Below are 15,407 nucleotides of genomic sequence, written 5' to 3' on the forward strand. Positions count from 1 at the left end.
TGGCAGTAAGTTCGACAATTTCAGTGCACATTTTTATTAACCGCTACTTACTGAGTAGGTTACAGATTGTTTCTTTGTTTTGTGCTTAAAGCAGTTGATCAATCTGGTTTGAATCTGGTTCAAAATAATTCAGAATGTTAAAATAAGCAGCCAGGGCAATTGCTTGCAAGGAATTTTTAAGAAATAGTTAGCACTAATGCAGTGGCAACTTTCATGCAACCAATATATGTTGCTGCACGTTGTCTTAGGTATTTTTCCCAGCTCCCATCTTTTTGTCTGCTTTTCATTTTCTCCCCCCAAAACAGCAATTGCAGTCATTCCAGCTGTGTTGCAGTTAGTGCTGCTGCCCTTCTGCCCAGAAAGTCCACGATATTTGCTCATTTCAAAGCAGCAAGAGTCTTTAGCACGAGAAGGTAAGTGTTCACTATCATTTTACTTTCTACTATTACTAACTAGGCTAAACCACCATCTACGTAATTTTGGCATTGCGTCAGAATGTCTTTTCATTGAGCTTTTTTGTGTAAAGGTATAACCTGTGAGCATAGTTTGTGTGGAATTCTCCCACATTAGAGCCCTCTCAGAAATAACAAACGGAATGAGAATATAGATGAATTTCACTTGGACACATCCTGGAGTTCATGATGGGCGCCAGGATTTGCTACAGAAGTTCTATGCTGTAAAGCAATGTTTACTTATAACACTTGTTCATGAAGTAACGAAACCAGTTGACATGTTGCATGTGATACATAGCATTGTTAATATTGTACAAGCATCTGGGCTTGCTGTATGTCTGCCAGACTGTACGTTTGGTATAGCACGAGCTGGGGGCCCTGCAGAACTTAGCGACTGATCTTTAGTGATGTTTCCCACGCTATGATGTTTCCCATAGCTTCCCACGCTATGCGTGCCGCCCTCGCACCTGTTTAAGCTTTTTCCTAGACGCTAGAGCTATACAATGTCCGCGCAACCTTGAGCGATCGGAAAGCGCGTTTTCCACTCTTGGCCGGCGGAGAGGGGAGACTTCGTTCCGGCCGCGAAGCTCTCTACATCTCAGTAAGGTGCCTGGTGGTGGTCTCGTGCTGACGATGCCCTCTCAGTGAGCGCATATTTCCCCCCTCATCTTTTAAGAGATTCAATACATACAAGCATTTGTCTTGCAAACCAGATTTATTTCAAGGGAATTTTCCACGTCTCAATAATTTCTCTCGTCGTATTCGAGTGCTGATTGCCGTGTTATAGTTTGTTAACGAAGCTTCCCCTCAAGTCTAAATATTGTAAGGCAGTTTGTCGTGTGCGTATCATGGCCACGCATGCTTATATCGCCTTTCCGTTTCTCTACCACGATTGCGCTTTAAAACCACGGCGCTGCAAGTTTGCTTCAGAGGCTTTCCTTTCCTTCCCTCTTCTCCGCCCTTAAACTGGCTCTCTTAACTACTACACACACAGACAAAGCAACAGCGTGCGCTTTAGATCCTATAGATGAGATGAATATTTACAATTATTATTAGGGTTATAATTATATTCGAGTGCTGATTGCCGTGTTATAGTTTGTTAACGAAGCTTCCCCTCAAGTCTAAATATTGTAAGGCAGTTTGTCGTGTGCGTATCATGGACACGCATGCTTATATCGCCTTCCGTTTCCCTACCACGGTTGCGCTTTAAAACCACGGCGCTGCAATATTGCTTTCCTCTCCTTCCTTCTTCTCCGCCCTTAAACTGGCTCTCTTAACTACTACACGCAGAGACAAAGCAACAGCGCGCGCATGTGATCCCATAGATGAGATGAATACATATATATAGAAAAGTATCAGTCATAGCTCTCGTAGTATAGCCTTCTGAGCCGATTCCTTTTTTTTTCTTTTCTTTTTTTTTCTTTGAAAGAAGTCCTATTAGGGTTATTATAATTACACGAAGGTATTTCGCCCTCGCCAGCAGCAGTACTTGAGATAGCTATTCCGGCGGCTAGCTTCCCACGCTATGCGTGCCGCCCTTGCACCTGTTTAAGCTTTTTCCTAGACGCTAGAGCTATACAATGTCCGCGCAACCTTGAGCGATCGGAAAGCGCGTTTTCCACTCTTGGCCGGCGGAGAGGGGAGACTTCGTTCCGGCCGCGAAGCTCTCTACATCTCAGTAAGGTGCCTGGTGGTGGTCTCGTGCTGACGATGCCCTCTCGGTGAGCGCATATTTCCCCCCTCATCTTTTAAGAGATTCAATACATACAAGCATTTGTCTCGCAAACCAGATTTATTTCAAGGGAATTTTCCACGTCTCAATAATTTCTCTCGTCGTATTCGAGTGCTGATTGCCGTGTTATAGTTTGTTAACGAAGCTTCCCCTCAAGTCTAAATATTTTAAGGCAGTTTTCCTAGTCTCTAAAGCCGCTCGAGTTCACGCTGCTCCTCTGGCGGCCATTTTTCCAAGAAATTATGCCTTCCAACCACTCAGTATGAGGCTCGGAGCAGGAGCTATGGCGCTTGAAAGTAACCATTGGCTTCACTAACCAACCGACTGAGCTACCTTTCCGGGCAACATTGAAGGATCACGAGTTCAAATCACATGTTATGTTCCTTTTTCCCCCCTTTTTTTTTCTTTCTTTTAATGTATTTTCCTTCATTTTATCACTGTACGGAAACCCTCCTAAAAAAAAAAAAAATTATATATCCTCAATTATGTGTGGCCACACATGTGCAGGTCATAAATACCAGGATCTCTAGCCGAGTGCCATCCATGCGGTATAACCGAGCTCAGATTGGTCCACCTTGACTGATCAAATAGGGCACCACTGTATGTTAAATGAGGCGTACAACTCCTGCGGGACCCGCCGTGGTTGCTCAGTGGTTATGGTGTTAGACTGCTGAGCACGAGGTCGCGGGATCGGACCCCGGCCACGGCGGCCGCATTTCGATGGGGGCGAAATGCGAAAACACCCGTGTACTTAGAATTAGGTGCACGTTAAAGAACCCCAGGTGGTCGAAATTTTCGGAGTCCTCCACTACGGCGTGCATAATCAGAAAGTGGTTTTGTCACGCAAAACCCCATAATTCAATTTTTAATTTAACTCCTGCGGGGACGGTAGAGTATCCGTCTCCAGTGCAAGAGGACCGTGATTCAAATCCCGGTGCCGCGCAATTCTCCACCGGAAAATACAAAAAAAAAAAAAACCGTGTGTTGAGAAAATTGCACAAACAGGCCTGGAGTGCGGCCTGATCCCGGTGACCAGAACCGGTAACGCACTCTCTCACCAGAGCAGGATTGGCCACCCTGGTGCAGTACTTGGCCACAACCTCCTATATGAATACAACAATCAAACCCCGGCCCTCAGTCCCCAGCAGCCACGAAGCAACTGACCACGGCGGCGGTCAGATCTGTGACGCTGCAGAGGGTGCTAAGAATACCTGGCTCCGGACAGGCCGCCATTGGAATCTGAACCTGGCAACGTTTAACGTTAGAACGCTATCTAGTGAGGCGAGTCTAGCAGTGTTATTGGAGGAATTAGAGGGTAGTAAATGGGATATAATAGGGCTCAGTGAGGTTAGGAGGACAAAAGAAGCATATACAGTGCTAAAAAGCGGGCATGTACTGTGTTACCGGGGCTTAGCGGAGAGGCGAGAACTAGGAGTCGGATTCCTGATTAATAAGGAAATAGCTGGTAACATACAGGAATTCTATAGCATTAACGAGAGGGTGGCAGGTCTTGTTGTGAAACTTAATAAGAGGTACAAATTGAAGGTGGTACAAGTCTATGCCCCTACATGCAGTCATGGTGACCAGGAAGTCGAAAGCTTTTATGAAGACGTGGAATCGGCGATGGGTAAAGTCAAAACAAAATACACTATACTGATGGGCGACTTCAATGCCAGGGTAGGCAAGAAGCAGGCTGGAGACAAGTCAGTGGGGGAATATGGCATAGGCTCTAGGAATAGCAGAGGAGAATTATTAGTAGAGTTTGCAGAACAGAATAATATGCGGATAATGAACACCTTTTTCCGCAAGCGGGTTAGCCGAAAGTGGACGTGGAGGAGCCCGAATGGTGAGACTAGAAATGAAATCGACTTCATACTCTGCGTAAACCCTGGCATCATACAAGATGTAGACGTGCTCGGCAAGGTACGCTGCAGTGACCATAGGATGGTAAGAACTCGAATTAGCCTAGACTTGAGGAGGGAACGGAAGAAACTGGTACACAAGAAGCCAATCAATGAGTTAGCGGTAAGAGGGAAACTAGAGCAATTCCGGATCAAGCTACAGAACAGGTATTCGGCTTTAACTCAGGAAGAGGACCTTAGTGTCGAAGCAATGAACGACTATCTCATGGGCATCATTAAGGAGTGCGCAATAGAAGTCGGTGGTAACGCCGTTAGACAGGAAACCAGTAAGCTATCGCAGGAGACGAAAGATCTGATCAAGAAACGCCAATGTATGAAAGCCTCTAACCCTACAGCTAGAATAGAACTGGCAGAATTTTCTAAGTTAATCAACAAGCGTAAGACAGCGGACATCAGGAACTATAATATGGATAGAATTGAACAGGCTCTCAGGAATGGAGGAAGCCTAAAAACAGTGAAGAAGAAACTAGGAATAGGCAAGAATCAGATGTGTGCGTTAAGAGACAAAGCCGGCAATATCGTTACTAATATGGATGAGATAGTTCAAGTGGCTGAGGAGTTCTATAGAGATTTATACAGTACCAGTGGCACCCACGACGATAGTGGAAAAGAGAATAGCCTAGAGGAATTCGAAATCCCACAGGTAACGCCAGAAGAAGTAAAGAAAGCCTTAGGAGCTATGCAAAGGGGGAAGGCAGCTGGGGAGGATCAGGTAACAGCAGATTTGTTGAAGGATGGTGGTCAGATTGTTCTAGAGAAACTGGCCACCCTGTATACGCAATGCCTCATAACCTCGAGCGTACCGGAATCTTGGAAGAACGCTAACATAATCCTAATCCATAAGAAAGGGGACGCCAAAGACTTGAAAAATTATAGACCGATCAGCTTACTGTCCGTTGCCTACAAAGTATTTACTAAGGTAATCGCAAATAGAATCAGGAACACCTTAGACTTCTGTCAACCAAAGGACCAGGCAGGATTCCGTAAAGGCTACTCAACAATAGACCATATTCACACTATCAATCAAGTGATAGAGAAATGTGCAGAATATAACCAACCCTTATATATAGCTTTCATTGATTACGAGAAAGCGTTTGATTTAGTCGAAACCTCAGCAGTCATGGAGGCATTACGGAATCAGGGTATAGATGAGCCATATGTAAAGATACTGGAAGATATCTATAGCGGCTCCACAGCCACCGTAGTCCTCCACAAAGAAAGCAACAAAATCCCTATAAAGAAAGGCGTCAGACAGGGAGATACGATATCTCCAATGGTATTCACAGCATGTTTACAGGAGGTATTCAGAGGCCTGGAGTGGTAAGAATTGGGGATAAAAGTTGATGGAGAATACCTTAGCAACTTGCGATTCGCTGATGATATTGCCTTGCTTAGTAACTCAGGATACAAATTGCAATGCATGCTCACTGACCTGGAAAGGCAAAGCAGAAGGGCGGGACTAAAAATTAATCTGCAGAAAACTAAAGTAATGTTTAACAGCCTCGGAAGGGAACAGCAGTTTATGATAGGTAGCGAAGCACTGGAAGTGGTAAGGGAGTACATCTACTTAGGGCAGGTAGTGACCACGGATCCGGATCATGAGACTGAAATAACCAGAAGAATAAGAATGGGCTGGGGTGCGTTTGGCAGGCATTCTCAAATCATGAACAGCAGGTTGCCACTATCCCTCAAAAGGAAAGTGTATAACAGCTGTGTGTTACCAGTACTCACATATGGGGCAGAAACCTGGAGGCTTACGAAAAGGGCTCTGCTGAAATTGAGGACGACGCAACGAGCTATGGAAAGAAGAATGATGGGTGTGACGTTAAGGGATAAGAAAAGAGCAGATTGGGTGAGGCAACAAACGCGGGTAAACGACATCTTAGTTGAAATCAAGAAAAAGAAATGGTCATGGGCCGGACATGTAATGAGGAGGGAAGATAACTGATGGTCACTAAGGGTTACGGACTGGATTCCAAGGGAAGGGATGCGTAGCAGGGGGCGGCAGAAAGTTAGGTGGGCGGATGACATTAAGACGTTTGCAGGGACAACATGGCCACAATTAGTACATGACCGGGGTAGTTGGAGAAGTATGGGAGAGGCCTTTGCCCTGCAGTGGGCGTAACTAGGCTGATGATGATGATGATGAGGAGGAGGAGAATATGCTTGTTAACAGCTTCACTTTCTCTTTGAAGTGATGGTAACTGTTGAAGCATTGCTACAACGATGAAGCAGTCATTACAGTTAGACTTTTGTTTACTTTTAGCTGCAAAGTCTTCTAAATTTAGTTTCCTTAAAGGGCCCCTCATCAGGTCTGGCCATTTTGAGCTGACAAGCACAGAGCATACATTGCACGATAATGATCGTGTCTGCAAAGTATTACATCGCTATGTGCCACGGAAAGATTTGGAATTTCAAACTGAACGCCGTTTTTCCTTCTCCTCGCGGTCGCCGTGCTCCGAGCCGAAGAACGATGTACTCGTGTACCTGCGCCTACGTACTGGTGTCCGCAGTGTGACGTCGCTTGTGGTGACATGTGACTTCGAGAATTATTCAAGACAACATATGTCATCTGTGTGATTTGTTGCTTGAATTGACTAATTGAAGTTTAGAGAAATTATAAAACATACAAACGGAATGTCTGCATGTTTTTTGTTTTACTTCGCACTGAAGCAAGAGAGATGTACTTCCCCTTCGTCTGCTTGTTCCCGCAGTCGTGCAGTCACGTGCACGGATACCGAAACTATGCCAATTTCTACCGTGTTCCAACGCGTGATCATGCCCTGCGATCTGCTTGTTCTGCCTCAGTATTCGTGTGGCACTGAATTATACTGCTAGTCATGTTTCCTTGTGCACAACGCGCAAAATCGTGCGCTGCGCGAAACCATACAATCACAACTCGTGCGCAACACCGCATAAAAAAAAAAGAAGAGAGAAAAAGAATCAAGGTGCGGGCCCGTGACGTATTCATCATGTGATCCTCAAGGTCCGGCATGGGAGAACGCAGGGAAGGAATTTCGCTTGCGGAGGCTACACGGGCCGAGTGGAGAGGGTGTCTCACTATGCAGTGGAGCTCACCTCCTAGAATCATGGGTTTGCGGCACTGAAATATTTCTATCTCTGCTATTAATGGAGCCGATTTGAAAGCTTTTTGCAGCAGAATGCTCCTTATAGGACACATAACAACTTCCAGCATATAACCAAAATTTGCTATGGGACCTGGTAAGGGGCCCTTTAAAATAGTTTCTAAGCTTCAGCTATACAACTATTTATGTGTAAACCCAAAACAGTCTTTTTTACTAGTGTACTGTGAGTGAGCATTCTGTATCAAAGTATTGATAGGAATTGAAGTAATTGCTCAGTTGAGATGCTGAGTTCATTGTGTTACTATGTTACATCAGTACAATTAATAAAGCACAGGCAGGTGCCTTTAAAAGATGCATAATTGAAATGCCACCACTGCGGTGCATGCACGAGGCCTCCAATGTTTATGGTGTGGCAAGACACCTTAATCTTGAAGACCATTACTTTAGATGGAACAAGTCATAATAATGACACGGAGCATTTTTTTTCTTTGTAAAGATGCGCTGATTGCACCAGCATGGAATGTGCTGATGAATGTGTGAAATGTGTAGGGACTCTGTGGCAACCGTGCTGGTCACTTGTTTATGAAATACAGCATCTCGATAGAAAGTGATAACTATAGGCATGACACTACCACATTTTGTGTGTGTGCTGATGAATGTGTGAAATGTGTAGGGACTCTGTGGCAACCGTGCTGGTCACTTGTTTATGAAATACAGCATCTCGATAGAAAGTGATAACTATAGGCATGACACTACCACATTTTGTGTGTGTAAATAGCGTCATTTATCATCATTGGATTGCATTTAAAGGAAATAGAGATGCATTGCATCAGTTTAGATAAGGTATTAAAAAACTCTGCTTTTGTTGATTTTGTGGTAACAGGCTTAATATTAGAAGAGAAAATGAAGCTGAAATTTCATTTTTGAATTTCGCATCGAAACTTCAGGGCCTGTAGGTCAGTGTGACGTCCCAGATTGCAAAGTGTTGTTTCGTGTTGCAGTCATTGTGGTTCTGTAAAGCTTTTTGAAACTTCTTAAGTTCCTAGTCTGTGTGTGTGTCACTGTGCTACAATCCTACATTCAGCCTTTGGTTCTTTTAGAACGCAGTATAGTCCATTTTTGCTTATAAAAATTGAACTAGCCCCGAGCAGATGGCGCTAAAGTCCGGGACGTCACGGCAAGCTGGTGCAGGAATTTCAAGGTGGCCTTGCAACCCTTTTCACTTTTGCGTCTTTTCTCTCTTACCAAGCATCCTATCATGCTAAGAGTGATTTTTTTTGGTATTGTGGAAAAGTAGTTTACTAACACAGCTCAAATGACTTTTCTCTTTAATGTCCCTTTAAAGGAAGTCCTTAAAGTCTAAAAACCTGCGTGGCCCAACTGCAATGTATTTTGTCATTTTGCAATATTCAAAGACTCACACACCTTCCAAGATGTTCCTCAAAAAGTTTCTGAAAGTTGGTCATGGCACATTTTACTTCTGATGTAGGCGTAGACACTAACTTGGAAGACATACTAGCTTGCTTGAATTATTTCTTGTGCAGACACCAGTAGTGCACATTAAGTACGTACAGAAAACACACTTCAGGACTAGCTTGCCTTGCTCTTGGTAGGTGACTGTTACACTAGATACAAAATTTGGTCAAGCAGACATTAAGTTCTCATGCGACACTCCTCACAGCTTTTCCTGCTTACATGTTCCTGAGCATCCTTGTGAGCACAAATGAAAAACACCCAGCAAGGCTTTGCTTGCCACTTAAAGGGACTGTGCAACACTTTCTGAATATGTTAATTTCCTGCTCACTAGCTGTTCATATTGTGAACACTTGAGCCAAATATCATTCTTGTAGACCTAGCAGGGAGCCTACACATGCTAAAGAAAGCCCCTTTCCTTGATTTTGTTGAAATCCATATGCTTATTGTGATGGTTGGAGAAACGATTACATAAGACGGGATTCCTTTAGACATGACTACTCATTGCCTTTGGCAGAAGCAGGAATATCCTCAGCAGTGCTTCTGCTGTTCACTTGTACTTTACCAAATAAGAATGATAAATGTGCAATCACGGAAGAATGAAACACTGACAGGAAGTTACAAAGTGCCACTGCATATTTCGCAAGTAATAACTCTAAAGCACCATCTCACACTCCTACTTATTCAGTTGCCAAAGGTGGTATAGGCCTCGCAGTAAGCGTACAAGCTCAAATTATTCTGATATTAGATGTTTCAGCCATAGCAGAAACAAAAGAATGCATTCTAACTAGGCCTAACTTCATATTTCAATTGTCCATAACTGTTTGCATTAAGGTTAAAGAGGGACGGCACTCATTTGCTGGTAACTCTGCACACGCATAGTGTAATCAAAAAGTTCTTATATGAAAGCTTACGCCCTTTCGTGTTGGGCACATTCCATAGCATTTTATAAGGGCAGAATGAATGCTTCGTTTGGTTCTGCAAACACAAGTTAAATGGAGCGAAAGAAAGGGTTGTACTTCATGGAACTCCTATTCTGATAGAGGAAAAAAAGACATGCTAGTTAAATTACGAATTTCACAAGCTCTGGGTTTACTAAATTGAGAATTGATTGTAGTACTATTATGTTTTGACTCGGGCAAATATGTGCTGATGTGAGCACTTGCATGTTGTGGTAAATCTGTCTTACCAAAATTTTTTTGTTTCCACTGACAGCTCTACAAAAGCTGAGATGCTCAAGTATGGTTGAAGATGACATTGAGGAGATGAAAACGGAGGAGCAAGCTCAACAGCAGGAAGCTAAAGTATTTGGACCATTCTATTTCTTTTGTGGATGAATGCAACACACACTTATTTTAGTTATGCCAGATTTGTTCGCAGCCTAATTAACACTAAGGAAAAAGCTAGAGTGATTGAACATAAATACAAAGCAGTGAATTGCACCATTAGGATGTCATGTAGTACAGTCAAACCCACTTATACCGGTTTTAACAATATATCGCATATAACAATGAGCAATCGATGCACCGTCAACTTTTGTATGTGTTCTATGCCAAGATAAACTGCTTACTACAATGCTCACGTGCCGCATTCTCGGTTATAGCAATAAATCTGACTACTGGCTGTGTACTCTGGCATTGGAAACTCTGGAAACTTGGAAATCCCCGGAAAACAAAACAAAAATACAAGTTGAGCCATCACATCCGTCTGCGTGCCACGTGTCCCACATGCCATCGCTTCATTGCATTGCCTTAGGGATTGTGGGCCTCGCGCACCCCTCTCGTCCGCCTTCCACCCCTCCAACTTAAGTGCACTTGTGTACCGGAAGGGTGGAAGGGAGAGGGGTTGGCAATGTGAAGGGCGATGCAACAAAGCTCTGCTGTGCAGGGTGTGCGGCACGAAGGGAGGTATGAAGAAGATGTGCGGCGCGCATGCGTGTGCTTGCATTTTCTTTTCATAGATATATTGTTTCTTTTCGGCGCGACACCCAGTAGCCTGATTTGATTTCTACAGCTAATAATGTGGCATGGGAACATTGTAGTAAGTGGTTTATTTTACCATAGAACGCACACAAAATTTCACAGTGATACCTGTTCATGATACATCTGAGTATTCTTAAAACTAGCAATGCTGTAGGTGGGTTCGGCTGTGCTACTTTCTGTCTAATAAATATGTTTGGATGTTTGTCCCATCGGTTTTTGTTTGTGCTACCTGGTTCTAACAATATATAGTTATAACAATGGGATTTCCTTGGCACTTGAATATATATACAGGTGGGTCCGACTGTAAAGGTGCAACCACATGCACGCGATTTTCGAGCGACACCAGCAAGCGATGGCGACGAGTAACAAGTTTTGTCATTGTGGGGAGTGATCCATTGCTGTTGCTTGTTGCATCACCGGTTTTTGGCCAGCCAGAAAAATTTGCTTGTTGCACAGAAGTACGCACGACAACTGTTGGGGACAGCGTGGCCATGCAGCAACAACCAGTCCACCCATTTCAATCTGAATTCACTCTTACAACCTTCTCTTTACCGTGACAGCAAAAAATAAACAGTAGAATCGGCCATCACTTTGTCTCATCTCAAGCTGAGGACAAAGTATCAACATTGTCTTGTTGTTATTATTGAGATTAGTTGTTTAATGCTGTTGTGCCTGGGATATTACTGAGAGCTGCAAAAGTATGTTGAGTTTTGCTAACTAGATGGCGCCGCGGCATTTCACGCTGGCAGCATAGAATAGTCTCACTGGTGATGACAGCGTAATAAAGCTAGATCTAATACACCTTGGCTAAAACATTGGCCTTGTGATACGTTTCTGATTTCTTTATGGGTATACAATTGTATTTATTTGGAAACAGTTTAAATTTGTCGCTACTTTTTCTCACGATGTCTCATCCATGTGGTTTCTCCACACTGCGATACGACAACGCGACAGGGTGTGCCGGTTGCTTCGCTTAAATGTTGTGTGCATACCCGCCATAGTTGCTTACTGGCTGTAGTGTTGGGCTGCGAAGCGTGAGGTCGCGGGATCGAATCCCAGCCTCGACAACCATATTTCGATGGGGGCGAAATGCAAAAACACCCATGTACATGGATTTAGGTGCACATTAAAGAACCCGTTGTTGCCCAAATTATTCCAGAGTCTCCCACTACGTTGTGCCTCAATTAAATTGTTGTTTTTGGCACATAAAGCCCCATAATTTAATTTTTTTTAAATATTGCATGCACGTGGTTGTTGCTTTATGACATTACTTTTTTTTTAGGTGACTATGATGCAAGTGATCACTACTCGGTCACTCCAGCTTCCACTTCTGATTGGAGTGTTGATGCATCTCTCACAGCAGCTCTCTGGCATCATAGCTGTAAGTCCCCTCCTTCACGATGTTTATTTTAATTAATTTTACTTTCAGCACTAATGTGTTTGTTGGTGAGCAACTGTAACAGGAGAACTCTGAGAAGAAAGGTGGGGAGAAGAAATAAATGACTGACTCAAGATGTTCCTTTGTCCAAGATTAAAATATGTAAGCACAGGCATCATACAAATGACATTAGCCAGTGTCTTTCGTTGATTGTTTCCTTGATTGTTTCCTAGGTTGTCAGGTATTTAGTACCAAAGAAAGCATACATACATAATCAAATCCTGCTATAATGAAATTCGTGGGACATGTGAAAATTTCATTGAGGTAGAGTTTTGATCGAAAATCGATTGCGAAATTGAAACCACACTATGTCAAGATTGGTCAGGCAATATGCAGACGTTCCATTTCCAAAGGTCAGCCTTTGCTGCTTGTATGTTTTCGTCAGCATATTGCAAAGAGCCAACTGCGCATGTGTGAGCATCCCTGCGATGTCTGCTAAGGGACGATCACGCCACATGAACTGTGCATGCGAGAGCTGCCCTTGTGCTGAGCGATCGAAGGCCGAGGCATGTATGTAGCATTATATAACACGATTCCTCCTGCAGTCCATCATGCAGCTAGCCGTATACCAACACCCGCATCGAGAATTTCTCAGCAGTTTCTGATTTGGCCTGCCATGAAGCCGGCTTGCCGACTCCTCGTCGGTCAAGGTGTTTGCTTCTTTCGCCGTCGCTAAATTCAGCTACAATTTGGACCTGAGGTGACATTAAAATAGAATCAAGTGGTGTCGAAAGTACACCTATTCTGAGAAATAGCACCAGATATGAAATCACGCTAGTGATCGAAAGACAAGGTATAAGGGAATTTGGTCTCACAGGCAGGAGGTGCTCAACGGCTGTTGTACGAGGCAACTTGACTGGCTTGCTCTTCACTGCCAATGATGTTGACAAAATTAACCATCTTCATTTAAACATGACATAATTGTCCGGACGTCAAAGTGCTTATGAAAATAAGTGCTTTATGAGTAGTGGCATTTTTATTGCAAGTGCAGTCACACTGCTCTGATGACCAGGGAGTTCTGTGACAAGTTTTATTTCACACTATCAGCAGCAATATAGTTGAAGTATATATTCAATGCCTACACAACCACGTTGTGCATCACGGTGTAACCGGCTCATTTTGGTGGAAGGTTCCTCTTTCCATGGAAGAACTCAAACGTCTGCTGAGTTGTGTCCTTGGGTTTGCACTGCTTGCGTGAGAGCAGTAGTTGAAATCACTTCATTCTCCTCAGGTGTTCTACTACTCTGTGCGACTGTTTGAGGCGGCTGGCCTGCCGCCGAGCACTGCCAAGTTTGCCACCATAGGAGTCGGAGTTGTCATGGTGGCCATGACACTAGTTTCCATCCCGCTGATGGACCGAGCGGGACGACGTACACTGCACTTGTATGGCCTGGGAGGCATGTTCATCTTCAGCATCTTCATCACTATCTCCCTGCTGGTGAAGGTAAGACTACAGCATCCGATAGCAGAACTGGAACGTGTGTACCTTGTTCTAGTCGGTGCGAATGTGCCAGCGCCTCCATTGTGAGCCTTACGTAGAACTCTGCTGTTGTTGCCTGTATTTGCATGTAAAATATCGGCATACTTTAGCAATTCATTTGGCTCTGAACTCATTTACTGCAACAGCAGTTACATCCCCAGCCTTCTGCAAGCCTTTGTCCAAAACTTCTGCAATCCTTGGGAAAGATGTCCCCCAACTATATTCAGTGAAGATCACATGATGATGTGATGGCTATGACAACGATGGTATGACAATGATTGTGACATAACAGTAATGACCATGGCACAACAACAGTGGCTGCATGAAGACTTACAATAATGATGACAACGGCACAACAGCATGATGACAACACTTCATTGATGGACATCTGACATGGTGAAGGGCTGTTTTTCTGAAATGAACACTGGAAGTGGCTGTTGTGCTGAAAGCCATGCTTGTGAATGACTGCTGGATTACGCACCAGCTCTGCTGTCTGAGCGTATTGCCTGCTGTTGGCCCCAAAATACAGACACAGACACCATGACTCTTAGTCTGTGACATGCACAAAACCCTGAACAAAGTGCCAAGCATGGAAGTCATGTGAAAGCTCAGTGGTTAGTGCATTCAGCACCCAACTGCATCAGTGGCATAGGTTCAATGCCCAGTTGGGGTAATGGACTGTTTTATTTTTCTTTGTCACGTGGTGAGGAGTAAGCTTGGGGTGGGGAGGTGGTGTGGCAGCAATGGCACAGTAACTACAATGACTGCAGTGGAATGAGGAGGACAGTGTAACAGAAAAGACAAATGGACAGATAAATGTAGTAAACTAACTTTCATGCCCTTCTGTCGTAGTAAAATGCTTACTTGCATTGTGTGTAAAACTGTTATGGAAAATATGTATTACTAATGCCGCATTGTTTCGAAGCTGTTTCTGGCTTATGTGTCATGGGCCATGTGTTGATCAACAGTGAGTGAATGAGAGAAGCATCAGCCCGGAGCTAATGTTTCAGCAAGTCGACACGGGTGCTCATTTTTGTTATATAGCAAATGTGAGGCTTTTATGAAGACAAGCCTTGTCAAAACATTGCCTCTGTACTAAGACTGCCCTTGTTAACCTACTGTAGGTAATTATTTCAAGCCTCTGTCTTCCTGTGATCCCTTCGTATTGTTTGTATGGCCCCTGTGTTTTATGCAGATGGGGTACATTTGTGAACTGTGTTCATTTGTATTCTCATTGTATGTTCAACGTACAGTGAACAGCTTTTCGTTGAAGGAGCCTGTTTTGTCTACTCATGTGGATGTGCTAGCTGCACTTTCATTTATTTTTATGACTTTTTTTCTATGCAACATATCCTGAAGATTATTTGTTCTATTCTCTTTTGCAGTTCTTGTACCATTGGATCACTTATATGAGCGTAGTGAGCACTTTGTGCTTTGTAGTCTTTTTTGCAATTGGTCCAGGTGAGTCGTCTTAAATTTACTTTATGAATGATGCCATGTATAATGTGGGTAGTACTATGTATTAAAATTGCTCAGCGCCTTGCCAATAAACACTAAAGTTATAGAATTAAAGAGTTGGGGTCTTTAGGGTTATAACAGAAGGAATTAATTTAGAAAGGCAGCAGAATCTTGAAGTGATGTTTATAGCAACACAAAATGAAAACGCAAAAAAGAGCGATACTAGCAGTCGGGCCATCACAAGTTAATGCAGTGTAGTGTTAAAATGATATTCTTCATCAACTTGTTGCTTTATGTAAAAACTTAGCAAAAATTAGTATGATATTTTGCTACAATAATTACGGAAACATGCTCCTATGCTGTAGAAATCTGTATGCTGCAGAC

At 43.5% G+C, this 15,407-nt stretch overlaps 1 protein-coding gene across 3 annotated transcripts in view; it reads left to right on the plus strand.

Annotated features, from left to right (window-relative positions):
- Nucleotides 1–15,407, plus strand: part of Glut1 (Glucose transporter 1) — a 73,908-nt gene that overhangs the window by 28,557 nt on the left and 29,944 nt on the right. For all 3 annotated transcript variants that reach the window (XM_075688601.1, XM_075688611.1, XM_075688620.1), the window contains exons 8-12: nt 306–413; nt 9,881–9,969; nt 11,930–12,028; nt 13,317–13,529; nt 14,951–15,026. In XM_075688601.1, the coding sequence (XP_075544716.1) occupies nt 306–413; nt 9,881–9,969; nt 11,930–12,028; nt 13,317–13,529; nt 14,951–15,026 (585 nt within the window). The remainder of the gene's footprint in view (nt 1–305; nt 414–9,880; nt 9,970–11,929; nt 12,029–13,316; nt 13,530–14,950; nt 15,027–15,407) is intronic.

Source organism: Dermacentor variabilis, chromosome 1 (assembly GCF_050947875.1).
Source record: "Dermacentor variabilis isolate Ectoservices chromosome 1, ASM5094787v1, whole genome shotgun sequence".
In the NCBI taxonomy this organism is placed as follows: domain Eukaryota; kingdom Metazoa; phylum Arthropoda; class Arachnida; order Ixodida; family Ixodidae; genus Dermacentor; species Dermacentor variabilis.